The sequence below is a fragment of the Phacochoerus africanus genome, chromosome 3 (assembly GCF_016906955.1).
Source record: "Phacochoerus africanus isolate WHEZ1 chromosome 3, ROS_Pafr_v1, whole genome shotgun sequence".
Lineage (NCBI taxonomy): Eukaryota > Metazoa > Chordata > Mammalia > Artiodactyla > Suidae > Phacochoerus > Phacochoerus africanus.
In genome coordinates, this window is record NC_062546.1 from 51,108,020 (window position 1) to 51,134,724 (window position 26,705).

At 43.4% G+C, this 26,705-nt stretch overlaps 1 protein-coding gene across 7 annotated transcripts in view; it reads left to right on the forward strand.

Annotated features, from left to right (window-relative positions):
* The window catches only part of SH2D4A (SH2 domain containing 4A), a 79,067-nt gene that overhangs the window by 20,467 nt on the left and 31,895 nt on the right, over positions 1-26,705 (forward strand). For 6 of the 7 annotated variants that reach the window (XM_047771733.1, XM_047771735.1, XM_047771737.1 and 3 more), the window contains exons 4-5: positions 165-333; positions 18,178-18,258. In XM_047771733.1, the coding sequence (XP_047627689.1) occupies positions 165-333; positions 18,178-18,258 (250 nt within the window). The remainder of the gene's footprint in view (positions 1-164; positions 334-18,177; positions 18,259-26,705) is intronic. The other variant, XM_047771739.1, reaches the window with a different exon arrangement.

Sequence of the window (26,705 nt, forward strand, 5' to 3'; positions counted from 1 at the left end):
AGTGAATATCTTTAAATACCTAGCAAAGGCCCTAGCATATCATCAGCACTCAGGAAATGGTGCCCATTACTGTTTTTTACATAGTTTGAATGTAGACAGCAACTTTGGAAACACAGTCTTTGTTGAAGAATGTTTTTGATAATTCCCTGTTTGTTTCTCTTCAGAACATCTCAGTCCAGAGAATCTACCGGCAGCTTGAAAACAAAGTCACAGGCCTCTGATGTGCAAGCACCAGGTGACAAGGAGAGTCGGGTGGGCAAGAAGGCGGCAGAGGAGGGGGGACAGGGGCGAGGCTGTGGGCCAGCTCCATCCCCCGAAGAGCAGAAAACTCCTGTGAGTCTTTCATGTCTGTAAACGTGGGAAATTTCCTGACTGGAGGAGATAAAGATATGGGGCCACTGTCAGGATTTTCAGCTGGCTTTTCTGGGGAGAATTCCTCCAAACTCAAAGGTCCTGCTCTTCATTCCTTATTGGGGGCTTGGGGAATGGCTCACCTACTCCTTCACAAACAACCTAAAGCACCCTTTTCACAGGAGAAGGTATGAAGAAAGAACGCTAGAAGTTAAATTGTGCATTTTAGGTGTTCCCGTTGTGGCTCAGTGGGTTAAGAACCTAACATCGTGTCTGCAAGAATGTGAGTTCAATCCCTAGCCTCACTCAGTGGGTTCAGGATCTGGTGTTGCTTTGGCTGTGGTGTAGGTCGGCAGCTGCAGTTCCTAGCCTGGGAACTTCCTTGTGCTGTAGGTGCGACCCTGGAAAAAAAGTTATTCATTTTAAGACATATCCAGGGTTACTTTTACCTGTGATTTGCCCCCTGTAGTAGGTAGGCAGACTCTTTCTTGAAGGGCGGCCCTGGAGTGTCTGTCACAGGTGTGCATAGGTGAGCAGTGGCATGGCTGTGGCAGGTGGAACTTTACTTACTGGGCAGGTGGGGCCGGGGTTTGGCCCATAGGTTGTGGTTTGTGGGACCTGTTCTGTAGCACTAGCACCTCCGGGGTCTAGATTTTGTCCATATGAGTCTCCCCGTTTGTTGAGGACAAAGCAGCGATGCCTCTTGGCTTCATAGATTCTGCCTGTGACTGTGGAACAGTTGCTGCCTCAACACAAAAGAATTTTCTACTCAGGACTGGAATGACTTCTCTTAGGTTTCAGGTGGTTTGAAAAGCTCACACATAATTTGATGCTTGGATTATGGTTCAGAAGCATAATAAAACTATATTATGAAGTATTTATTCTAAGAATTTAATTGCCCTGAGAGCTAACAGGGGATTTGCAGCCGTGTGCCTTCCATTAGTTCTCTGGTTCTGTGACACTGTGTGAGCTCCTTGCCTCTTAGAGAATGTTAAGCGGGGGTACTGTTATATATGTGTGTATAAAAATAGACAGACAGTCATATAGATAAACATATAGATATTGTAGTGAAGATAAATAGATAAATAGGTAGACACGTAGATACATAGATAGACATACCGATATACAGATAGATAGATTATAGGTAGATGGTAAGTAAATAGAAATAGTATATGGATAAATAGATAAACATATAGATATACAGATAGATAAGTAGGTAGAGAGATGGTAAGTAGATAGGTAGCCAGATAGATAAATAAAAGGTAGATAGGTAGATGATTGGTAGATGGATAGAGAGATGATAGATGAGTAAACATTATAGATATAGAGATAGATTATAGATAGGTGGATAGAGAGATGATAAGTAGATAGGCACGTGGGTAGGTAGATAGATAATAGGTGGATAGATAGGTAGAATAGATAGCTAATAGGTAGATAGATGACAGGTGGATATATAGAGATGATAAGTTGATAGGTAGGCAGATAGATGATAGATAGTAGATAAATAGGTGGAGTAGACAGATAATAGGTAGGTAATAGGTGGATAGATAGGTAGAATAGATAGGTTATAGGTAGATGGATGATAGATAGATAGAAAGATACAGACATTGAGGAGAAGATTCCCAAGACAGATCACTTTACTCATTCGGTGAACAAGTACCCGTTAGGTGCTAGGATGGAGCCTATGATGCAGGAGTGAAAATAGAATCACTGTTGTCATGAACTTTATAACCGAGAAAGCAGGGAGCAACTTCACATAAAATATCATTTCAAAGGGTAACGGCGCTCCAAGGAACTGGGTGTGTCGGTGCCTCCCTTACCCTAGGACATGAGCGTCACAGGAGCGTGCAGAATAGCTCTGCAGGGGTCTTGGAACAGGAGATGACTTCAGAGGGTGACTGGGCCTGGCGATTCCTGCAGAGGGACAGCTGGGCAGGGCTTGGTGGGGACAGGGCAGCTTATGTGCAGAGGGAGGAAGTGATGGGGTGAGGGGGTGGGTAGGGCCGGACAGGACAGGGTCTTAGGGGTGACCTCTGTGTTCTGACTCATTTTGCAAGAACAACTAGAAATTGTCAATGATTTTTGAGCAGATATTCATAATTTGAAAGGAACTGATCATTTGTGCATGAGAGTAGGTGAAGGAGTGAGGTTTCTGTCACAACCCAGGTTTTTAAGGAGAGAGGTTTCCTGGGAGAGTTAGGATGTCAGCATAAATAGGAACCAGCAGCTGGAGGGGATACTGGATTCAAAGAAGGCAAGTCTGGTTTAGAGGTATCAAGGATTTCTCTTGGGGGTTCCCACTGTGGCTCAGTGGTAATGAACCCAACTAGTATCTCTGAGGATGTGGGTTTGATTCCTGACTATGCTCAGTGGGTTAAGGATCATAGCATTGCCACGAGCTGTGGTGTGGGTCTCAGACTCGGCTTGGATCCTTCGTTTCTGTGGCTGGCAGCTGCAGCTCTGATTTGACCCCTACCCTGGGAAATTTCATATGCCGTGGGTGTGGCCCTAAAAACAACAACAACAACAACAACAACAAGAAATATCAAGGATTTCTCATGCCCCTGAAGGTAGTAATGTAGAGGTAAGCTGGTTTTCTGCACAATGATAAAGTACACACGGTTTGACTTAGAGTTTGCAAAGCTTCTTCTCATGTTTTTATTTCACTTTACAACACAATGTAAGTATAATTTTTGTCGTTACAGATGAAGTAGTTTAGGTTCAAAGAGATTGATTTGCCCCCAAATCTCGGAAAGTCCTCACTTTGGTATGTCTGCTTTAATTTCCGTTCCTACCAAAACTTGGAGGCACTTAAACTAGGTTCATCGTCTTCTCCAGATCTGCTCCTTAGACAAGGAAGAACTCTGGTGAGAACCAAAACAAGAGCTTTGGGAATCATGTGATGCATGTTTCCAAAATGCAATCCAGATTTGCACTCTGAAGATTTTCATGTTTCTGCCATAATCTAGCCATGGTATCTAAAAGAATATTGTCATGTCTTTATTTTTTTTAATTTTAATTTTAATTTTTTTGCTTTTGAGGGCTGCACCTGAGGCATACAGAAGTTCCCAGGCTAGGGGTCGAATCAGGACCACAGCTGCCAGCCTACACCACAGCCATAGCAACATGGGATCCAAGCCGTGTCTGCGACCTACACCCCAGCTCATGGCAATGCCGGATCCTCAACCCCCTGATCAAGGCCAAGGATCAGACCCATACCCTCTGACATTTGACAATTTCAAATGTCATTGTCTATACAAGGCCTAAAATTTATTATAAAAAGAAATATCATAAGTTCCCACTGTGGCACAGTGGTTAAGGATCTAGCGTTGCTGCAGCTGTTGTGTCGGTCGCAGTTGCAGCTCGGATTTGATCCCTGACCTGAGGACTTCCATATGCCATAGGGCAGCCAAAAAAGAAAAAAAGAGAAAAAATCATCAAGCAGTTTTTGTTGAAGTTGGCGATCATAATACTTATCTCAATAGCCATGGATGAATTTAAAGAGCAATCAATTTTCCAGAATTATAAAAAAAAAAAGACAAAACAAAACAAAAAAAAAACCTTGACGGGAAATCAGCTCTAGGTTTCCTAAAGTAAAATGGTCTTGGCTTTATAATGAGTTTTCATATGACAGATCATCACCAGAAAACCTGCCCCATATTCTAATAAAGTTCTGTAGACCTGAGCCTGAAAGCCCTCCTCACTGGTCTGGTCTAATATCTCCTAAAGGCTATGGAAAATAGATGCAAGTTAAATTCAGCCCAACTGTTGATGTGCCTTCAGCATGCCGAAGTGCTTGTGTAAGAGTTAGTTACTTGTAAAAGGTGGTACTTCCCATTAACAGTGGCCCCTTGTATTTTACTAGGGTGTGAGAATGGACTGGATTTTTGCATTCATGTCAGCCAGTGTCTTTTCGGCTCTGCTCTGATTGTCTTATGAAAGGCAATCAAGGCAAACATGTAGTCTGGGACCTGCTTGGGTCTAGGTAGGACTTGGGGCAAATCCCACAGTGATTCCTACGCTTTACCCACTAATAATTTTGAATGAGATGAAGTCAGCTTCAAAGAATCCAAGGTCAGATTTCCCACTGTGGCTCCGTGATAATGAACCCAACTAGTATCCATGAGGATGTGGGTTCAATCCCTGGCCTCACTCAGTGGATTAAGGCTCCAGCATTGCCATGAACTGTGGTGTAGGTGGCAGGCCTACGCAGATCCCACGTTGCTGTGGCTGTGGTGTAGGCCAGCTGCTGCAAGTCTGATTTGACTCCTAGTCTGGGAACTTCCATATGCTGCAGATGCAGCCCTAAAAAGAGAGAGAGAAAGAAAAGAATACCTCCTTTGTGGAGTTCCTGCTGTGGTACAATGGGATTGGTGGCATCTCTTGAGCACTGGGATGCAGATTCAATCCCTAGCCTGGCATAGTTGGTTAAAGGATCTGGTGTTGCTGCAGCTGCAGCATAGGTTGCAGCTGCAACTCAGATTAAGTCTCTGGCTTGGGAACTCCATACGCCACAAGGCAGCCAAAAAATAAAAATAAAAACCTCCCTTATTTTATCACCTTTTTTTGGGTAAAAATTACATGAGCTAGTATATTTGGAAATGTCTAGAAAACTGCAAATCCCAGTGCAAATCCAAGGGGTGATCTTTCCTGGAAACACCTGACACCTTGCCGCATCCGAGGGACAGAGTCATATAGGCAGGCTGCCCAGTGAGGCTGATGGAGGTGAATTGGTCCTTCCCTGAGCCAGTGTGTATCAGGGGCTCAATCCGTGTGATGGTGGGTGTCACGGGGCCACAAGGGAGGCTCCCGACCAGGCCTTGGTCTCTCAGGAGTTAGAGAAAGAAGGGATGCCTCGGAAAGCACTGCAGCATGACAGGACACAATCAAGTTCTGGGTGTGAAGCAGCCAGGCTGGTTAGTGGGAGGCCAGATGGGAGCAGTATGAGGCCTGGGGGGGAGGAATCCCGCCAGCGTCCTGCCCAGCAGAATGTCAGTGGGAAGAGGGTGAAAAGCATCATATTAGGGCTCCTGGGGCAGCCTGACGGCAGGAGGGCTTCGGCGGGAAGGAGTCGAGAGGCCGAGTTATAGAGGAGGAATCAGGCTTGTCCGGTGTTGGTCTTCTGTTGCTGCCCTAGCAAATTACCATAAGTGTTAATGGCCTAAAATAAAACCTTGTTATTATCTCACAGCTCCCTGGGTGGGAACTCTGACCTGGCATGGCTAAACTAAGTCTTCTGTTTAGGGTCTCAGGAGGCAGAAATTAAAGTGCTGGCCAAGGAAGGGATCTGATCTGGAAGTTTCCATTCTCATTCAGATCATTGGCAAGTGAGCCGCTTAGAGCTGGTTTCTCTGAGGACCAGTCAACCTGGGGGGACAGTCCTGGGCCTTCTTGTGCTGCCAGCATGGCCCCTAGGAATGGCAGGGGGAGTCTATCTCTTGCTTAGAGTTGAGAGAGATGCTGAGATTCTAGAGACTTTACCTATGCTGCTGCATCTCTCAGACTACAGCTGGAGAAAGGTCTCTGCTTTTAAGGGTTCCTGTGATTCGATGGGGCCCACGGGTAGGTAATCCGGGATGGGCACCCGGTTTGAAGGTCCATCGCTGGTAATGAACATGGGCACAGTTCCTTTTCCTATGTAACAACACACAGCCACACATTCCAGGGATGAGGGTGTAGACATTTGGGAGCCATTCTGCCTCCCATACCCCTGCAGGTGGTGGGCTCAGCAGTACAAACCTGACCTCCCTTATCCAAACCCCTGCACCAGATGTGTTTCAGATTGTATGAAAGAAATGCTGTGTATACACTGTTTAGTATATAGTGTCCCCAGCAAGTAATCAGTTACTATAAATAGCCTCATGCACGTTCAAGGCAGCTTTCTCCTCCATGTAAGTTATGTATGTTTAGAGCTTCTTGGATTTCAGAATTGTTAATAAGGGACTGTGGACTTGTGATAGTTTTTCTTTTTCTCTCTTTCTTTTTCTTTTCTTTTTTCTTTTTTTTTTTTTCTTTTTTTGGCTAATGAGAGCAAGCAAGCATGGGTAAATGCAGTCAGAGAGCCAGGTTTTCATTCTCATATGTATCTGTAAGAGTTCATTTTCCTTATCACGAGATTTCCTTATTTTCTTACTTAAGAGGCTTTTTTTTTTTTTAAACAAATGAATCACCAAAAGCAAGGCTGCCCAGTGAAGTCCCAGATCCCTTGAAACCATGCAGCGGACACAGTGGAAGACTTCTAGTTTGCGAGTGAAGGTTTCCATCCTTCATGACTTGTGACTTTCAACCCAGGTCCTATAAGGAATCAGTTCCCTCCACAAGATAGGGATTAAATCAGCAACATTGTTTCTTTAGAAGTCGAGAAAATGTATGAGGATGCTTCCCTAATATCATCTGAGGAAGCTGCAAGAACGTCCCTTGAAGTCTGTCAGTTGTAAGATGTTTTCCTTACCATGAGCCCAGCCATGGTCCTTCTCATTTTTCAGATGAGGAGGTGGAGGCAGAAGGAGGCTGAGCAGCTTGTACCATCCGAGGATGAGACAGAAAGGATGCCTGGATTAGAGTGTATGGTTTTCCCTTCTGAAAGCGGCTGCCCTCACAAAATACTTGCCCCCTCATTGTTTTTGGCAGTAGTGATGGCTCTTGGGAAACTCAGAAAGGATGTTCTGGTTAATATTCAGTGAGAGTGTTGTGGTTCTCAGTGGATCACAGCGAACACTCTGTGTTGCTGGGGGCCTGTCCCTGAGCTGGGGGTGACGGTAAATAGCAGGATTTTGCTGTCACCCAGCTAGGTTTTGAGACAGGCAGCTTAGAAAGCAGATGTCATTTCCAGGCAGAGACAAGGCTGTTGGGGCATTAATAGGAGCCAGACAAAATGACAGGAGACGCGCCTAAGGAGCAGACGCCCCTCTCCGGGTGGAATTTAGGCAAGAACTAGGGGTGCCCCACGGCTGAGCAGAGATTCCCGAGGGACGCTCTGTGCAGGCAGCCCTCTGATCATGGTCAATGTTTTTCCCCTTCCTGCAGGAGGGTTTGGGAGGGACTAGAACAGGACTGAGTGTGGTCGGGGGAATGGGGATGGGGATGCAGATTCAAAGAGAAGCCCTCATGTGTCTCTGCTTTAGGTGACTTGTAGACTGGGGACTCAGTTGTCAATAGACTGTCCTTGCCCCAAAGGGGACCTTGAATAAAATTAGCTGCTCATTTTAGACTTGATTTCTAGAGAATTCCTTGTTGTTTTTACAAAAGTAGCCTTCAGATTGGACACAGTGCAGAATAGGAGATTTAAAAAAATAGAATGCAAACATTTGGAATTCAAACCATTCCAAAAAAAAACCAAAAAACAAAAAAACCCAGAAATAAAAAAACAGACATCGAAGCTGGCAGATTAAAAATCTTTGGGCAAGAGTCTTCCCACATCCTATTTATTTTTTTATTTTTCAGGGCTCACCTGTGGCATATGGAAATTCCCAGGCTAGGGGTCAAATTGGAGCTGCAGCTGCCAGCCTACACCACAGCCAAAGCAACACGGGATCTGAGATGCATTTGCTACCTACACCACAGCTCACAGCAACGCTGGATCCTTAACCCACTGAGGAGGCCAGGGATCAAACGGGAATCCTCATGGATACTAGTTTGGCCCATTACTGCTGAGCCACAGTGGGAACTTCCAGTCACATCCTCTTTAACCAGATGGAGTTAGAGATGAGATCTCCTGTCTCCCCCCACCTATGTGCAAACATACTTCCCACATTGCCCCAAGGCTCTGGTACCTGCTTGTACATCTGTCACTTCCCTCTAACAACTGATAACAAAAACATGCCACTGAAAATGTGCTTTTTGATTGTAAAGTAGGTGTTGCAACTCTGGTGGCTTCTAGTTGTATTTTTAGATGTTCTAACTCTTAGCATTACATTCCCTTATGTCAAGGGCAGTGAAGGTGCACCTGTAAAATGATCTCCTGGCTTCCACTTAGGTTCTCCTCCTTCCACACCCCCTCACCCCTTCCAGACCACGGGGAAGCTCACTGTCCACTCTGAAATCAGCAGTTCTCTAAACCAGGCTTTGGTTGTTTGCCTTCATAAAGGAGAGATTCACAAGAAAAATATGGAGATCAGACCACATAGGGGTGCATGTATCTTTTTCAATGGAAGTTTTGTCCCAATATATGCCCAGAAGTAGGATTGTTGGGTCATATGGTAGTTCTATATTTAGTTTTCTGAGGTATTTCCATACTGTTTTCCATAGTGGTTGTATCAGTTTACCTTTCTGCCAAGAGATGAGACCACTTTAAAAGAATGAAAAAGAATATGTTTGATTGTTACTTTGGACCCTTATTCATCTCTAGGTGCTACTTCGTGGCAACCAAAGTTTCCAGTTCTATGTGGCATAGGCTTTCTTTTTCTTTTTTTCATTTTTTCATTTTCTTTTTTTCATTATTTTACAAGGTTGTGATAATTGCTGCTGCTCAACAAAGTGATTTAGTGATACAGGCATTCATGTCCCTTCTCTTTCAGATTCTTTTCCCACACAGATTATCAGAGAATCTTGGGTAGAGTTCCTTGTGCTGTACAGCAGGTCCCCATGCTGGGCGGGTGGGGGTGGACTGGGGGTTTGGGATTGGCATTTGCACACTGTGGTGTATGGAATGACTGGCCAAGGGAGACCTTCTGTGTGGTGCAGGCTTTCTGTTGAGAGTCAGAAACAGTATGAGAGCACAGCTCCTTAGATGACTTCATCTTGGTAAATAGGCAGGGTGGAGAGGCCTGCCCCTCCCCTCAGGGCAGATGCCCAGCACCTTGGTGTGGCAGAGCTGCTGTGGAGCCACTGGCTCTTGTCTGAAGACAGCCATGTTACTAATCCCCAAGAGGAACTAGGGGTCACTGCAGATAGGATGGGAAAATGCATTCCTGAAATACGAGCTGGAATTTTTTTTTTTTTTTTTTGGCTTTTTAGGGCAGCACCTGTGGCATATGGAAGTTCCCAGCCTAGGGGTCAAATCAGAGCTACAGCTGCCAGCCTACACCACAGCCACAGGAACTCAGGATCCAAGCTGCGTCTGCGACCTTCACCGCAGCTCATGGCAACACCGGATCCTTAACCCACTGAGCAAGGCCAGGGCTCAAACCTGTATCCTCATGGATTCTAGTCAGGTTCATTACTGCTGAGCCACAACGGGGAACTCTGCAAGCTGGAATTTTGAGGATGGAATTGAATGTGGAGAGAAAAGAGGCAAAACCCTAAAATAGGAACCTTATATTCCCTTCTAGAAGGAAGCATTTCAGTATTATTTTTGTGAGAGGTGAAGTATTGAATATACCAGGTAAAAACAGATGAGGAATTAACTCTGCTCATTTTATTAATTCAGAGTAGAGTCATAATCGGACAACTGCACAGTTACCCAAGTAGTTTTCATGTAACTGTAATAAAATTTCATGGTAATTTGTTAAGATAAAATTGTATCGAAGAATCAAGAGTTCCCATTGTGGCTCAGCAGGTGTGGCAGTGAAGAGAAAAAAATTTATATAAAAATCACAAAATCCTTAACCCTTAAAAGCCATTAGCTGTTGCATTTTTTGGCCATACCCACAGCTTGTGGAAGTTCCTGGGCCAGGGATTGAACTGGTGCCACAGCAACAACCTGAGCCACAGCAGTGACAATGCCAGATTTTTAACCCACTGAGCCATCAGGGAACTCCTAGCTGTTGCAATTCAAGGAGCGATATCTTAGGGAGTTCCCCTCATGGCTCAGTGGAAACGAATCTGACTAGAATCCGTGAGGACACAGGTTCGATCCCTGGCCTCGCCCAGTGGGTTAAGGATCCAGTGTTGCCATGAGCTGTGGTGTAGATTGGATCCAGTGTTGCTGTGGCTATGGTGTAGGCCAGCTGCTACAGCTCCGATTTGACTCCTAGCCTAGGAACCTCCATAGGCCATGGGAGCATAAAATTTAAAAAATAAAATAAATAAAATATTTTTATGTATTTAACTTAAAAGACAAAAATTTAAAAAATAAAAGCATAGAAATAAAGAGTGATATGTTATATTAAAAGCTTAATATAAAGTGAATTACGAAAGAGGAGAGTTCTAGTCTTGAGGGTTGTACGTTATGAAGTGGGCAACACAACATCGTTTTGCATGATGCAAGTGATGTTGGCAATGATTCAGTTATCTGATTCACTGGGAGCAATGCATTGGAAAGAAAAATACGGAACCCGGAGTTGTGAATGCAGGGTCCTGTTGGCCTCTCTGGGGTTCAGTTTCCTGGTCTACAAAATGGAAGTTTCAGTAGCTACCTATCACTGGATTGGATGTGAGAATTAGATAAAATAACATCCATGAAGGTGTTTAGTCAGGTATTAGGCATGATATAAATTCTATATTCTAGTATCATTTAGTGTTAGGTTCCTGTTTTCTGTTACGTCAAGACTTCCCACATCAACCACGTTTTTGAGGCTCTTTGACTATATCCTTCTACCTCACGTTTGACAATTGTTTCTCTTGGTCTTCTCCTTCGGGGACCATGTATCAGGTGTCTCCCTGGTGAGAATGTAAAAGCAGCCTCTGAAACTCTTTCACATCTGAAACCCTTTGCTCTAACAACCCTTATCGGTTCTGAGTATTGTATGTCCTGAGGGTGTTACTGACCTGTTCGGCTGTTTGCACACTGCCTGGAGGAGTTGTGGGGAAGGTGCGATGCAAGGGGACAGGTGTTCATCCGGCAGGACAGCTCCATGCTCTGCTCTGCTCAAAATAAACCCAGACACTAAAGACAATGCATTATTTAAAGATGTGTTGGGAGTTCCTGTTGTGGCTCAGCGGATTAAGAACGTGACTAGTAGCCATGAGGATGTGGGTTCATTCCCTGACCTTGCTCAGTGGGTTAAGGAGCCACTTAACCGGCTCATTGCTGTGAGCTGTGGTGTAGATGGCAGACGTGGCTTGGATCTGGTGTTGCTGTGGCTGTGACATAGGCTGGCAGCTGCAGCTCTGATTGGACCCCAGCCTGGGAACTTCCATATGCCGTGGGTTCAGCCCTAAAAAGACTAAAATAAAATAAAGTAAAATTAAATTAAATTAAAAAATAAAATAAAATGATGTCATAAAATTACACATCATATTAGAGTCCGCTGCATTTTCAAGTCAGGCTCTCCAGAAGTCTCTGTGCATAGATTTTGCTAAGAACAATGTTAGAGAAATGGGGCAAAGATTCCCTGGAGTCCATTGTCTTGATTCATGTTTCTGTAAAATCTCTCCCCAGGGACCATGCACCATATTTTCAACAGGAAAATCAATTGTCCCATTTTCATTTTGTTAGTCTGGAAAGTAGCTCCACTTTTTCTATGTTATTATTCTTGGAAAGTAGCTCCACTTTCTCTATGTTATTATTCTTGGTAACTTTATCAAAGCACAGTTTCATGAGAGTTCCCTGGTGGCTAATGGGTTAAGGATCCAGTGTTGTCACTGCTGTGGCTTAGGTCACTGCTGTGGTACACATTCATTCCCTCGACTGGGAACTTCCACATGCCTCTAGGGCTGCCCAAAAAAGCATAGTTTCATTATCCTGCCTCTCTCACTATTTTAGAAAGGGGAAAAAAAAAAATCTGGATCCCAGTTTGCTCAAAAGCTTACTGTTACTGTCATCATTGGGAAATAACCCCCTACCCTCAACCCCTTTATTCATAGCCGTACCCACGACAAATGGAAATTCCCAGTCCAGGGACTGAATCTGAGCTTGCAACTGCAACCTACGATGCTGTGCCAATGCCAGATCCTTTAACCCACTGTGCCAGGCCAGGAATTGAAACTGCACCTCCACAACAACCCAGGCCATTACAGTCAGATTCTTAACTCATTGCACCACAGCAGGAACTCCAGGGAAATTCCCATTTTATTTAAAATGGCTGGGAGAAGGATGATCTAATTATTCCAGCGACCTGGTTAGCAAAATGGGTGTACAGACCACTGGTTTTTGGAGAATTTGCATTCAGTCTCTCTTATTAGTATTAAAACTAGACTGAATACTTCTTTTAAAATTTTTAGTGGAATATAGTTGACTTACAAATTTACATTAGTTTCAAGTGTACACCAAGGTAAATCAGCTATACATATACATATATCCATTCCTTTTCAGATTCTTTCCCCATGGAGGTTATTACAGAGTATTGAGTAGATTACCCTGTGCTGTACAGTAGGTCCTTATTACCCGTCTATCTTATATATAGTAGTGTGCATTGAAAGTGTTCTTGAATTTAGAGTGTGTTCATTCATTCACCAATTATTTATTGAGGTCCTACCCAGTCACTGTTCTCTTTGCTGAGGTTCCAGTTAACAGGGAATTAATTAAGCTGAAATGGTCTTTGCCCTCATGGAGGCTATTATTCTGACCATCGGTTTAGTAAGGAATACCATGCAACTGAAGCAGTGTAAGAACAGGATGAGCGAATACTTAACCTAGCAATTTGTTTTCAAATGTAAGCTCTTGATCTTAGCCCCTTAATTCATCTTTTTCTTCTTCACCATAAAAAAAATTGAGTGCTAAAAATATTGTGTTTATTGGAGCTTTTGGGTTTAATTTGGAATTAAAGGCTCTGGACATTTGTTTGATTGCATAGTTCTACTTTTAAACAGAGTGAATATTAGGTTAGAAGAGAGAATGAACCACTTTTCAAATCACTTTAAAAAGTGAATATGATCAGAATAATCCTTGTACACATATAGTCTCTGGAGGAAATACAGTTTGTCACCATGTTGCTAGTAGACTGAATACTTTTGTTAACCCACTGCTTATGTAGATTTGAATTGCCATCCTTCTAAATTCAATGATAATTTATATATGATACATAACATACTTATATATATTATAGTATAAATATGTTATATATATCAATATATACATATACACGTATGTGTGTGTGTCTAAATCCTCTGTCAGTATGGAGGGGCTGCACTTCTAAATTGACTGAAGTCTGCGCCGAGCAGACATGTGGACCATTCTGACTTGGTGTCTGCAGGAAGTCTGTAGCTTCTGATGTCATTGACTTCCAAGTTTTCCCTTTATTTTTTGGAGCTTTTGCATAAATATTCTACAGCAGTTTTTATTTTTATTTACTTAGTGAGTTAGTTTTTCCTTTTACGGCTGCAGCTGCGGCATATGGAAGTTCCTAGGCTAGGGGTTGAATCAGAGCTGCAGCTGCTGGTCTACATCATAGCCATAGCCATGGAAACACCAGATCCAAGCCACACCTGCAACTTACACCACAGCTCGAAGCAATGCCAGATCCTTAACCCCCTGAGCAAGGCCAGGGATTGAACATGAGTCCTCAAGAAATGTCAGGTTCTTAACCTGCTGAGCCACAGTGGGAACTCCCTGCAGTTTTTATTTTGAACTAAAGCAAAAAGGAAGCAGATACAATTGCTTTAACTCTGCCTGTAGAGTTTGAGCAGCTGCAGAAGTGTCTGTTGAAGAGATGGGAGGGGACTACCATGGCTTCCGTGCAGGTGTTCTCTCAGGAACACCCCGCAGAAGGAGCAGGCCATAGTCATGGAGAGGGTGTGGCTTTAGTCTCTGCTTTCCTACCTATGATCAGGTTGCCTTACCTTTTTGACAAAGAGATAATACCTGCTCTGACACCCTTGTGTTGATCAAAGGTCAAATGGTATATGAAAGTGCTTTGTTGGCAGGTTAGGTGAGTAGTTTTCCAGCCTTTCTGGTGTTACAAGTTGGAATGAGTAAAGTGTATGTTCCCTGGAACAAAGCTCTGCGTGGCAGCTTTGGAGAGGCTATGACACCCTCTCCAAGATGCCTCTTCACCTTTAAGCTGGGGACATTCCTGAGGTTTCCCTGTGCTGTTGGCATCATGGATCATTACTTCTGAGCCACCATCTAGCTGTTTTCTAGTAAAGAACATCTCTTGGCTCACACTACCTTCAGGCTATTACCTTGTACTTGATGTGTTTCATGGATTTGTAAACAGCCAAGTGTATCTGAGTGAACCTGCTCTACACAAGTCTTTTTTTCCCCTTCTTTTTAAGGCCACACCTGCGACACACAGAAGTTCCCAGGCTAGGGTACAAATCAGAGCTGCAGCTGCTGGCCTATGCCACAGCCACAGCAACACCAGATCTGAGCGGAATCTGCAACCTGCGTTGCAACTTGTGGTAATACTGGATCCTCAACCCACCGAGCGAGGCCAGGGAGCGAACCTTCATCCTCATGGACACTATGTTGGGTTTTTAACCAGCTGAGCCACAACGGGAACTCCCTGCACAAGTCTTGATTAATGTCACATTATTTTAATGCTTTGGGATAAGAACGAATCTTTATAAATGTGTCTCAGTGTGTATGAATCGTTTTAGACATATGGAAGGATTTGAATAGAGCATTGATCTCTGGGGTGGTTGTTAAACTAATCAATTATTTATGCTAGAACTCTTCTACTCAAGAACCAACTTGTGAGCTTTCGTGCAATGAAAACAAACCTAAAACTTCAAAGAAAGGATGCCATCTCTGACTGGCACCAGTAGGTGGCGGTGATGGTCACAGAGGTCCCTTAGTTTGGGCATCAGGTCCTTCTCATTGTCTGATTCCTGTGTCTGTGCTCACATTTGAGTTATATTTAGAATATCAATAACCGCGTAGTATCTGACAAGTGCAGAAGCAGTGAGCCTGTTGAAAATGCCATAAGAAAGGGCACACGACAATGATAGGAAAAATTCAGAGAGTAATTTTTGAAAAAGCAAGTGGTGTAGTTCTGTGGCTCAGTGGGTTAAGGACACAATGTTGTGTGGATGTGGGTTGGATGCTGGCCTCGCTTGGTGGGTTAAGGATCTGACGTTGTTGCAAGGTCGCAGGTACAGCTCAGATCTGGCGTTGCTATGGCTATGGCACAGCTGGCAGCTGTGGTTCTGATTTAGCCCCTTGCCTGCACTTCCACATGCTGCAGGTGCAGCTGGTAAAAAAGAAAAAAAAAATTTAAAAATGAAAAAGGAAGTGGTGAGAAAATGTTATGTGTGTCCATGAGATGGATAGGTCAATGGAAGGGCTACCTCTAAAGAACAAAGAATAACCATAGAGTATGTTTTAGGTGTTGTGCCCATGTAGATGACAACAGTTGGCAAGAGATGGGAGAAAGTGTTTGACAAAGTAGACCATGTTCCAGAATATATGGGTTAGAAGACAGATGTTTGTAGCCTGACGCTAATTCAGGAAACAACTAAGAGCTTTTCAAGGGTTTAAGACTGGAATTCCCGCCATGGCTCAGCAGTAATGAATCCAACTAGTATCCATGAGGATGTGATTTAGATCTCTGCCCTCGTCCCTCAGTGGGTCAAGGATCCGGTGTTGCCATGAGCTGTGGTATAGGTCACAGACATGGCTTGGATCCCGAGTGGCTGTAGCGTAGGTGGCAGCTACAGCTCGATTCGACCCCTAGCCTGGGAACTTGCATGTACCCAGAGATGTGGCCCTAAAAAAAAAAAAAAAGAAAGACAGACACACACACACAAAGTCTGATCATGGGGGAGGTGCTGCTGACAAAATGAGCTTAGCTTGGTCCTAAGCTCTGCTGGTGGCAAAGGCCCAGGTCCCTCTGCAGCAAACCCATGGGGAGGCGGGGGCTGCAGCGCCATCTGCAGCATCTGAGGAGCTTTCAGCAGAACACAGTTACCTGCCAATTTGTCAACATAGATGACACTGATCCTTTTTGCAAAATGGTGCCTCTCAGATCTGACGTCATTGAGGGAAGGGAGAGAGAGCCTGTTTTTAAAGCTCACACTTCTTCTGGTGGAAATGTATTCGGAGGCCACACACCCAAGCCCTTCAAAGTCATGTTGGACTTTTGAACAGACTTGGCACAACCTGTAGGAAGAGCTCCACTCTGCTCACAAACAGAGGAGTTGGTTACTGTACTGTTTTGTCTTAGATTCATAGCAGCTACATATCCTTTTATAATGTTAAAATAAGGGGAAAATGAGACAGAATATGGCAGGTAACAGTGGTGAAACCTATAAGATTCGTGACTTTGCCAAGTAACAGGTATAAGGAATCCTTACACCTGGAGTTCCCGTCGTGGCTCAGTGGTTAGCAAACCCGACTAGCATCCATGAGGACACGGGGCGGGTTCAATTCCTGGCCTCACTCAGTGGGTTAAGGATCCAGTATTGCCTTGAGCTGTACTGTAGGTTGAAGATGAGGCTTGGATCCTGCATTGCTGCGGCTGTGGTGTAGGCTGGCAGGTACAGCTCCAATTCGACCTCTAGCCTGGGAACCTCCATAGGCTGCAGGTGCGGCCCTGGAGGTTCCAAAAACAACAACAACAACAAAAAGAAATCCTTAGACCTCATTTTCCTGTCCTTACACTGTTGGCATAGTGTGGTTTTTTTAAATGCAAAAATCATAAACTCTGGCACGGGCCAGCTGCATGGTGTCAGCAAGTCTCTGAGGTTTGGTTTCTTTTTTCTTTTTCTTTTTATGGCTCTGATGGACCTGTAAGCAAGTCACTTTCTCTTTTTCTTAAAATTTATGTGGACAGGACGAAAGGTGGGCATTTTATGCTTAATTCGAGCCTTTCTTGTGAGCTTTTAAATGTTTCTTTGTGGTCTAAAACTATCATTTAATTTGGATACTCCCCTACTGCTGTTTTCTTTTCTTTTTTTTTTTTAGGGCTGCACCCATGGCATATGGAAGTTCCCAGGCTAGGGGTCCAATCAGAGTTGCAAATGCCGCCTGTGCAACAGCCACAGCAACGCAGGATCCGAGCCACATTTGTGACCTATACTGCAGCTCACGGCAACACTGGATCCTTTAACCCGCTGAGCGAGGCCAGGGATCAAACCTGCATCCTCACAGGGACTATATCGGGTTCTTAACCCACTGAGCTGCAGTGGAAATTCTGAGAATCAGTGTCTTCTGGAAATAGGCGTGTTGCCTGTCCATCAGTGAGGTTGTGGAGAATGCAGGTAATACTCACTAAGGCCCAGACATAGAGCCTGTTCCTAACAGGCTCCATGGACCAGCAGCCATCAGTGGAATCAGCATTAACCGGACTCCCATAATCAAAAAAAGACCTCAGTTGCCATGAGCTGTGGTGCAGGTTGCAGACGCGGCTCGGATCCCGCGTTGCTGTGGCTCTGGCGTAGGCCAGTGGCTACAGCTCCGATTCGACCCCTAGCCTGGGAACCTCCATATGCCGTGGGAGCGGCCCAAAGAAATAGCAAAAAGACAAAAATAAATAAATAAGTAAATAAATAAATAAATAAATAAATAAATAAAAGACCTCAGGAGCTCCCCTTGTGGCTCAGCAGTTAATGAACCCAAACCTGACTAGGATCCATGGGAGCACAGGTTCGATCACTGGCCTTACTCAGTGGGTTGAGGGTCCAGCGTTGCCGTGAGCTGTTGTGTAGGTCACAGACTCGGCTTCGATCCTGCATTGCTGTGGCTGTGGTGTAGGCTGGCAGCCACAGCTCTGATTTGACCCCTAGTCTGGAAACTTCCATGTGCAACAGGTGTGGCCCCCAAAAAGAAGAAAAAGAGAGAGAGGAAGAAGAGAATTGAAATTAAAGAGTGATGTCGATGCTTAAGGTCATCCCAGGGGTCCTGGGAACAGAAGACGTGCAGACCCCCAGCTCCCAGCTCCTGGGCAGGAATTCACACATTTGCCGTGTCCTCAGGATTGGCTCAGGGACCCCACGTGCTGGTGGGAAGCTTGGCTGGATCCAGGTGTGGGGATGGGGACAGCTTAAAGGGAACGTGTAAGCACAAACAGGTTATCATCTGAAATCACACTGCAGCTCTAAATGGCATAAAATGTGTTTCATTTCTAGTCACCCTCCAGTTCCTCAAGAAATATTCAACAAATGTTGGCAGATTCCATCAGTCGGATGAAAGAATATGGATTTCTCCAGGTAAAAGCCCACAATCCATCTCTGGGGGCTAAATGCATGGCCGTTTCCAGTAATGTTTCAGAGATTGGTTTATTAGTCTCACAAATGAAACCCAGCGGTGGAATGTGAGCTCTGTCTTCGAAAGGCTTGTGAACGTGGCTGTTCATCTTTACCTGTTTATCTGGAGCTGGAAGGGTCTCGAGTATCGTGGAAAGGACAGATGCCAGGGCCTATCTGCTCAGCTGCTCCCTGAAGATCTGAAGCAGAGACAGTGCCTGGGCTGCTGCGCATGCTGAGGGAGCCCGATTCCAGAGAGAGATAGATGAAGCATGAAACTTGGCAAAAATTGGAGTTCCCATTGTGGCTTAGTGCGTTAGGAACCCTACATAGTGTCCATGAGGATGTGGGTTTGATCCCTGGCCTCATTCCATGGGTTAAGGACCCGGCATTGCCAAGAGCTGCAGTGTGGGTTGCAGATGTGGCTCAGATCTGGCATGGCTGTGGCATAAGCCGGCAGCTGCAGCTCCAATTCAGTACCTAGCCTGGGAATTTCTAAATGCTGCAGTTGTGGCCATAGAAAGAAAAAGAAAGAAAGAGAAAGAGAGAAGAAACTTGGCAGAAATAGTGAATTCAGATTAAGTGCCTGGGTGCCCACTGTTTTTTGGGCCTGTCCCTTTGTGATGCTTGTGGCCTCCAACAGGGCCCACACATCACAAAGGGATTCCAAGGCCTTCCTGGCCTGGAATCTCCTGGTCTATCCAGATAGAGCCTCTCACTCCCTCATCCTGCTGCATTTCTCTATCCACTGCTCACAGTAACTGTGGCAGAGACTGGAGACTGCGTAGGGTTTGAGCAACAGAAGGTCTGAAAAAGTGGAGTAAGAGATGAGGCTGTAAAAAGAAGGTTCTGGTGGCCGCAGGCTGGGATGGAGGCTATGCTGGACGCAGCCCAGGTTCCTGTGGACGGTGTGACTGACTCCTTGACTCCTCTGTAGGGCTGACCTGAGCTGGAGAGCTAGCAGGCCTGAGACTTAAACTGGGGGAAGTTTGGTGGTATAGGCCTGGTGTCCTCCTGCTGATGGAATATGTGCCTCTTTCTAAAATATTAGCAGTAGAGTCTCTAAAGGAACTTTCCAGTAACACTACCCTGATGCCATTATGTCATTTTTTAGTTTGTTTGTTTTTTTAGGTCTATACCTGTGTGGAAGTTCCCAGGCTAGGGGTCTAATCAGAGTTGCAGCTGCCAGCCTACACCACAGCCACAGCGACACCAGATCCAAGCTGCGTCTGTGACCTACACCACAGCTCGTGGCAATGTCAGATGGATCCTTAACCCACTGAGTGAGGCCGGGGATCGAGCCTGCATCCTCATGGATGCTAGTTGGGTTCATAACCCACTGAGGCACAGCAGGAACTCCCTGGCATTATGTTGTTGTAAGTGAGGACAAGTGAGGACAGAAGATCTGGTTGTTCCTCCAGACAGCTTGTGTTGGGTCCCTCCTGTGTGCCAGGCTCTGCTGTGGGTGCTGGCGACACAGTAACAAAGCAAAGTCTTTGGGCGCCGTATAATGGGAAGACAGATGATCAGTCTGTGTGACGTCAGGCAGTCCTAAGAGCCCTAGAGGAAAAACGTGCAGGATTGGGGAACTGAGAATGTGCAGAGAGTGAGAGCTGGGTTGGTTTTTTTTTTTTTTTCATTTTTAAAGTTTTTTTGAAGTATAGTTGATTTTACAACAATGTTATGATAATTTCTGCTGCACAACAAAGTGATTCAGTGATACATGTACACACATCCATTCTTTTCCAGATTCTTTTCCCATATAGATTATCACAGAATATTGTGTAGAGTTCCCTGTGCTCTAGAGCAGATCCCTGTTGGCCAAGCATTCTGTATACCTCAGTGTGCATATGCCAGTCCCAAACCCCCTGTCCATCCCTCCCACCCCCCACCACCTGTCTTCTCTGGAGAGTTGGTTTTTATAGCGGTGGCCAGAGAGGGGTGCTATGAGAAGGTGATATTGGGGCGGGGGGAGAAGGCAATATTGGAGCAGAGACCTGAAGAATCAGGGAGGGGTGACGGGGGAAAGTATGTTCCAGGCAGAGGGAACAGAGGCAGGAGCTCTTGGACCTGGTGGAGGAGGCACAGAAGTCAGTAAATGTGGTGAGGGGCTGAGGAGGGAAGTGGAGGGGAGCGTTTGCATCAGCAGGCCGAGCCAAGTGGCTTTGTGCCCATCCTTACCTCCACACCCTGGCCCTGGGCATCTGGACCAGTGTCCAGCTTGGCCTCACTGACTCTCTGCTCCCCGGCCTTCACCAGAATTTTCCCACCCTGAACAGCAGAACACTTCTAAAGAGGAAATGATGGTTTTCTATGTAGAGAAAGCAAAGAGCAACTAGTAAAGATTTTTCTAAAAGTAAATTTTGTGGAGGAATCCTTAGTGAAATGGGACAAATCCTGGCATATAAGCCACTTTGAATAAGAATGGCAGCCAGGGCCAGATCTCATCTGCTGTTACTCTGTGAAACTCAGTAATTTTGTCGCCTTTTCTCACTATGCCCACAGGGCAGCTGAACAAGTCATGGAATTTACCAAACACAGCACTCTCAGACAGTGGAGCATCGTCTCAGCAACCAGTACCCACCTGAATGGTTATTTACGTCATGTGGTTCCTTAAGGAGACTCACTTTGTAAACTTCTTGCTTTTCCTAAGCAACAGTATCCACAATAGCATTGTTCAACGTGATAACCATATTTCTTCTAATCATTTAAAATCATTTAAAAATATGCATGTGGGAGTTCCTGTTGTGGCTCAGCAGGTTAAGAACCTGACATAGTGTGAGGATGCAGGTTCCGTCCCTGGCCTCTATCAGTGGACTAAGGATCCAGCATTGCTGTAAGCTGTGCTTTAGGTCACAGTTGTGGCTCAGATCTGGTGTTGCTGTAGATGTGGCGTAAACCTCGGCTGTAGCTCTGATTAGACCTCAGCCCAGGAACTTCCATATGCCTAAGGTGTAGCTATAAAAAGAAACATTTAAAAAAAAAAAATATATATATATATAAATTTAAATATATATATAGATGCATGTGAAAGAAAAACTGATCTCCACTTTGAAGTTTTTTCTGTTAAAGCACAGAAATTTCTACCAGTACTTTAGATATATTTCAGGCTTACAAACAGCTTCAGTGAGGCTATGGGTATGGCAGATTTTTTTTTTTTTGGCTATGCACAAGGCATGCAGAAATTCCCAGGCCGGGAATTGAACCCAAGTCACAGCACTGACAACAACGGATCTCTTAATGCTAGGCCACCAGGGAACCCCAGCAATGGCAAATCTTAACAGTTATTTCAAAAATGAAAAGTTGTTCTTTGGTTTTTTATAATATTGAGAAAAGAGAGGGGCTTAGCTCTAGGCAGGAAAAGAATGTAAGAAAAAAAAAAGTGAAAACAAACCACAGGGGTTTCGATATATCTGAGGTGAAGTGCATTTTATAAATTATCTCTATCATCTGTCTTAACCGTGATTGATGACTTGCCGCAGCGATTGAAACCAAATCCACAGCATCGAGGTTTATATTTTAGTTGCGCTGAAATAATTAAACCCTAAGAAAGTCTTTATCTTTCCATAGGAAAACACAAAAGAACAAAAGCATCATTTTTCTGGAGCTGAGTGAAGCAAGGCCAGTCTTTCCCTGACCCTCAGCCTGTTTCATCATTCAGTTGACCAGACTTTTACTTGTGTACCAAGTTGTAAATTCACTTTTCTCATGAGCAGTCACAAGGCTATCCTCAAATAAACAAAGAGTTTTTTCTTCTTTTTTGGCTGCCCTGTGGCATATAGAGCTCTCAGGCCAGGGGTCAGATCTGAGCCTCAGTCTCCACCTAAGCTGAAGCTGCGGCAATGCCAACCAATCCTCTACCCATTTTACCAGGCAGGGGATCGAACCCACATCCCAGTGTTCCTGAAACACCGCCAATCCCGTTGTGCCATGGTGGGAGCTCCAACAAATGACTTTTTAAGTGATTTGATGTGTTGGTTTTCTCTCTGCTTAAAATCAAATTCGCTTGAATGTACTTAATGCTACAGAACTGTATGTGTCAAGATGGCTAGGATGGTAAACTTAGTGTTATGAATATTTTACCACAGTTTTAAAAAATGTTAAAAATGTTAATTTTTACATTTTAGATATATATATATTTACCATAAATAATGTAAGTCCACTATACTTCAATTAAAAAATTCCCCTTTTGGAGTCCCCGTCGTGGCTCAGTGGTTAACGAATCCAACTAGGAACCATGAGGTTGTGGGTTCAATCCCTGGCCTTGCTCAGTGGGTTCAGGATCTGGCGTTGCCATGAGCTGTGGTGTAGGTTGCAGATGCTGCTCGGATCCCAGGTTGCTGTGGCTCTGGCGTAGGCCAGTGGCTACAGCTCCTATGAGACCCCTATCCTGGGAACCTCCATATGCCACAGGAATGGCCCCAGAAAAGGCAAAAAAGACCAAAAAAAAAAAAATCCCCTTTTAAGAAAGACTCAGGTTTCTTATTCTGTATTTTCCCTTCTCAAAAAGAATGTTTTTAAAGGATATTTGGGGGGTTTTCCTGTTTTTTTTTTTTTAATTGAAGTATAGTTGATTTACAATGTTGTGTTAGTTTCAGGTGTACAGCAAAGTCATTCAGGTATTTTTTTTTTTTTAGATTATGTTTTCCATTACAGGTTATTACAAGATATTAAATATAATTCCTGTACTATATAGTAAATCCTTGTTTTATATCTATTTTATCTACAGTAGTACACATCTGTTAACCCTATACTCCAAATTTATCGCTCCCTGCCACCTTCTCCTCTTTGGTAACCATGATTTTGTTTTCTACGTCTGTGATTCTATTTATGTTTTTATATACATTTGTATTATTTTTAGATTCCACTTATAATATGGTATCATATGGTATTTGTCTTTGTCTGACCTACTTCACTTAGTATGATCATCTCTAGGTCCATCCTTGTTGCTGAAAATGGCATTATTTCATCATTTTTTTATAGCTGAGTAAGAGTCCATTTTATACACACACACACACACACACACGTATATATACACACCTCATCTTCTTAAGCCAGTTGTCTGTTATGGGCACTTAGTTTTCATGTCTTGGCTGTCGTAAATAGTGCTGCTATGAACATAGTGGTGCGTGTATCTTTTTGAATTACAGTTTTCTCCATATATATATATGCTCAGGAGTGGGATTGCTAGGTCACATGGGAGTTCTATTTTTAGTATTTTTAAAGAACCTCCATCCTATTCTCCACAGTGGCTGCACCAATTTACATTCACCAACAGTGTAAGAGGGTTCCCTTTTTTCCATACCCTCTCCAGCATTTGTTATTTGTAGACTTTTCCATGATGACCATTTCGACTGGTGTGAGATGGTACCTCATTGTTGTTTTGGTTTCCATTTATCTAGTAATTAGTGATGTTGAGCATCTTTTCCTTGTTCTTTCTTTTTTTTTTTTTTTTGTCTTTTTGTCTTTTGAGGGCTGCAAGCGGCATGTGGAGGTTCCCAGGCTAGGGGTCTAATCGGAGCTGTAGCCACTGGCTTACACCAGAGCCATAGCAACGCCAGATCCAAGCCACATCTGCGACCTACACCACAGCTCACGGCAACACCAGATCCTGAACCCACTGAGCGAGGCCAGAGATAGAACCTGCAACCTCATGGTTCCTAGTCAGATTCATTTCCGCTGAGCCACGACAGGAACTCCTTGAGCATCTTTTCATGTGCCTGTTGGGCCATCTATATGTCTTTGGAAAAAATGCCTATTGAGGTTTTCTGCCTTGGGTTTTTTTTTTTTTTTTTAATCGAGCTATATGAGCCATTTGTATATTTTGGCTATTAACCTCTTGTTGGTCACATCATTTGCAAATATTTCATCCTATTCCATAGGCTGTCTTTTCATTTTGTTGATGGATCCCTTTGCTGTGCAAAAATGTGTAAGTGTGATTAGATCACACTTTTTTTTTTGCTTTTATTTCTTTTGCCTTGGGAGACTGATCTAAGAAAATATTACCAAAATTTATGCCAGAGAATGTTTTGCCTGAGTTCTCTTCTAGGAGTTTTATGGTGTCATGCCTTATATTTAGGTCATCAAGTCATTTTGAGTTTATTTTTGTATATAGTATAAGGGAGTGTTCTAATATCATTGATTTACATGCAGCTGTCCAACATGACTTGTTGAAGAGATTTTCTTTTCTCCATTGTATATTCTTTCCTCCTTTTTTGTAGATTAATTAACCATAAATACATTAATTTATTTTTGCATTCTCTATTCTGTTCTATTGATATATAGGTCTGTTTTGGTGCCAGTACCATGCTGTTTCAAGTACTGTAGCTTTGTAGTACAGTCTGAAGCCTGGGAGATTATGCCTCCAGCTATGTTCTTTTTCTTCAGTATTGCTTTGGCTATTCTAGGTCTTTTGCTGTTCCATATAAATTTTAGGATTATTTGTTCTAGCTCTGTGAAAAAATGTCATGGGTATTTTGATAGGAATTGCATTAAATCTGTAGATTGCTCTGGGTCATAGGGCCACTTTAACAATATTAATTCTTCCATTTCAAGACCATGGGATATCTTACTATTTCTTTGAATCATTTTCAGTTTCCTTTATTAGCGTTTTATAGTTTTCAACATATAGGTCTTTCACCTCCTTGGTTAAGTTTGTTCATAGCTAATTTTTTTGGATGCAATTTTATTTTATTTTATTTTGTCTTTTTGCTATTTCTTGGGCCGCTCCCGTGGCATATGGAGGTTCCCAGGCTAGGGGTTGAATCGGAGCTGTAGCCACCGGCCTACACCAGAGCCACAGCAACGCGGGATCCGAGCCGCGTCTGCAACCTGCACCACAGCTCACGGCAATGCCGGATCGTTAACCCACTGAGCAAGGGCAGGGACCAGACCCGCAACCTCATGGTTCCTAGTTGGATTCGTTAACCACTGCGCCACGACGGGAACTCCTGGATGCAATTTTAAATGGGATTTTTTTTTAACTTTCTCTTTCTAGTATTTGATTATTAGTTTAAAGAAATGCAACATGATTATGTACATTAATCTTGTGTCGTGCTACCTTGCTGAATTCATGTATTAGTTCTAGTAGTTTTTATGTAGAGTCTTTAAGGCTCTTTCTATAGAGTATCATGTCATCTCCAAATAGTGACAGTTTTACCTCTTCCTTTCCAATTTGAATTCCTTTTCTTTTTCTTTTCTGATTGCTGTGGCTAGGACTTCCAATGCCATGTTAAGTAGAAGTGGTGAGGGTGGGCATCCTTGTCTTGTTTCTTATTTAGTTGGAAGGCTTTTAGCTTTTCACCATTGACTATGATGTTGACTGTGGGTTGGTTGTAAATGGCCTTCATTATGCTGAGATATGTTCCCTCTATACCCATACTGATGAAAGTTTCTATTGTGAATGGATGTTGAATTTTGTCAAGTGCTTTTTCTGTGTCTATTGAGATAATCATGTGGTTTTTGACTTTTGTTAATATGGTGTATTACATTGATTGATTTGCATATGTTGAACCATCCTTGTGAACTTGGGATGAATCCCACTTGTTCGTGGTATATAATCTTTTTTATGTGTTGTTAGATTCAGTTAGCTAATATTTCATTAAGGATTTTTGCACCCATAGTCATCAAAGATACTGGCCTGTAATTTTTTTTTTGTAGTGTCTTTGTCTGGTTTTGATATCAAGATAATGGTGGCTTCATAGAATGAATTTGGGAGTATTCCCCCCTCTTTTGACTTTTTGGAATAATTTGAGAAGTATAGGTATAGGTTCTCCTTTGTATGTTTGGTAGAATCCCCCAGTGAAGCCATTTGGTCTTGGACTTTTGTTTGTAGTGAGTTTTTTTTTTTTTAATTACAGATACTATTTTGCTTCTAGTGATCAGTGTGTTCAAATTATCTATTTATTCTTGACTCAATTTTGGTGGGCTGTATGTTCCTAGAAACTTGTCCATTTCTTCTAGATTGTCCAATTTGTTGGCATATAACTGTGGTATTCCCTTAATATTTTTTGTATTTATATTAGTTGTGATTTCTCCTCTTTAATTTCCTATTTCATTTATCTGGGTCCCCTATCTTTTCTTCTTTGTGAGCCTGGCTAGAGGTTTGTCAGTTTTGTTTATCTTTTCAAAAAACCAGCTCTTGATGTTACTGATTATTTCTAATTTTTTGGATCTCTATTTTATTTATTTTCTTTCTGATCTTTGTTATTTCCTTCCTTCTGTTAACTGGACTTTGGTTGTTGGTCTTCTTTTTCACATTCTTTTAGGTAGTAGGTTGGGTTGTTCATTTGAGATTTTTCTTGTTTCTTGAGGAAGGCCTGTATCACTATGAAATTCCCTCCTAGGACTCCTTTTGCTGTATCCCATAGATTTTGTAAGGTTGTCTTTTAATTTTTGGGCTCTCTGTTCTG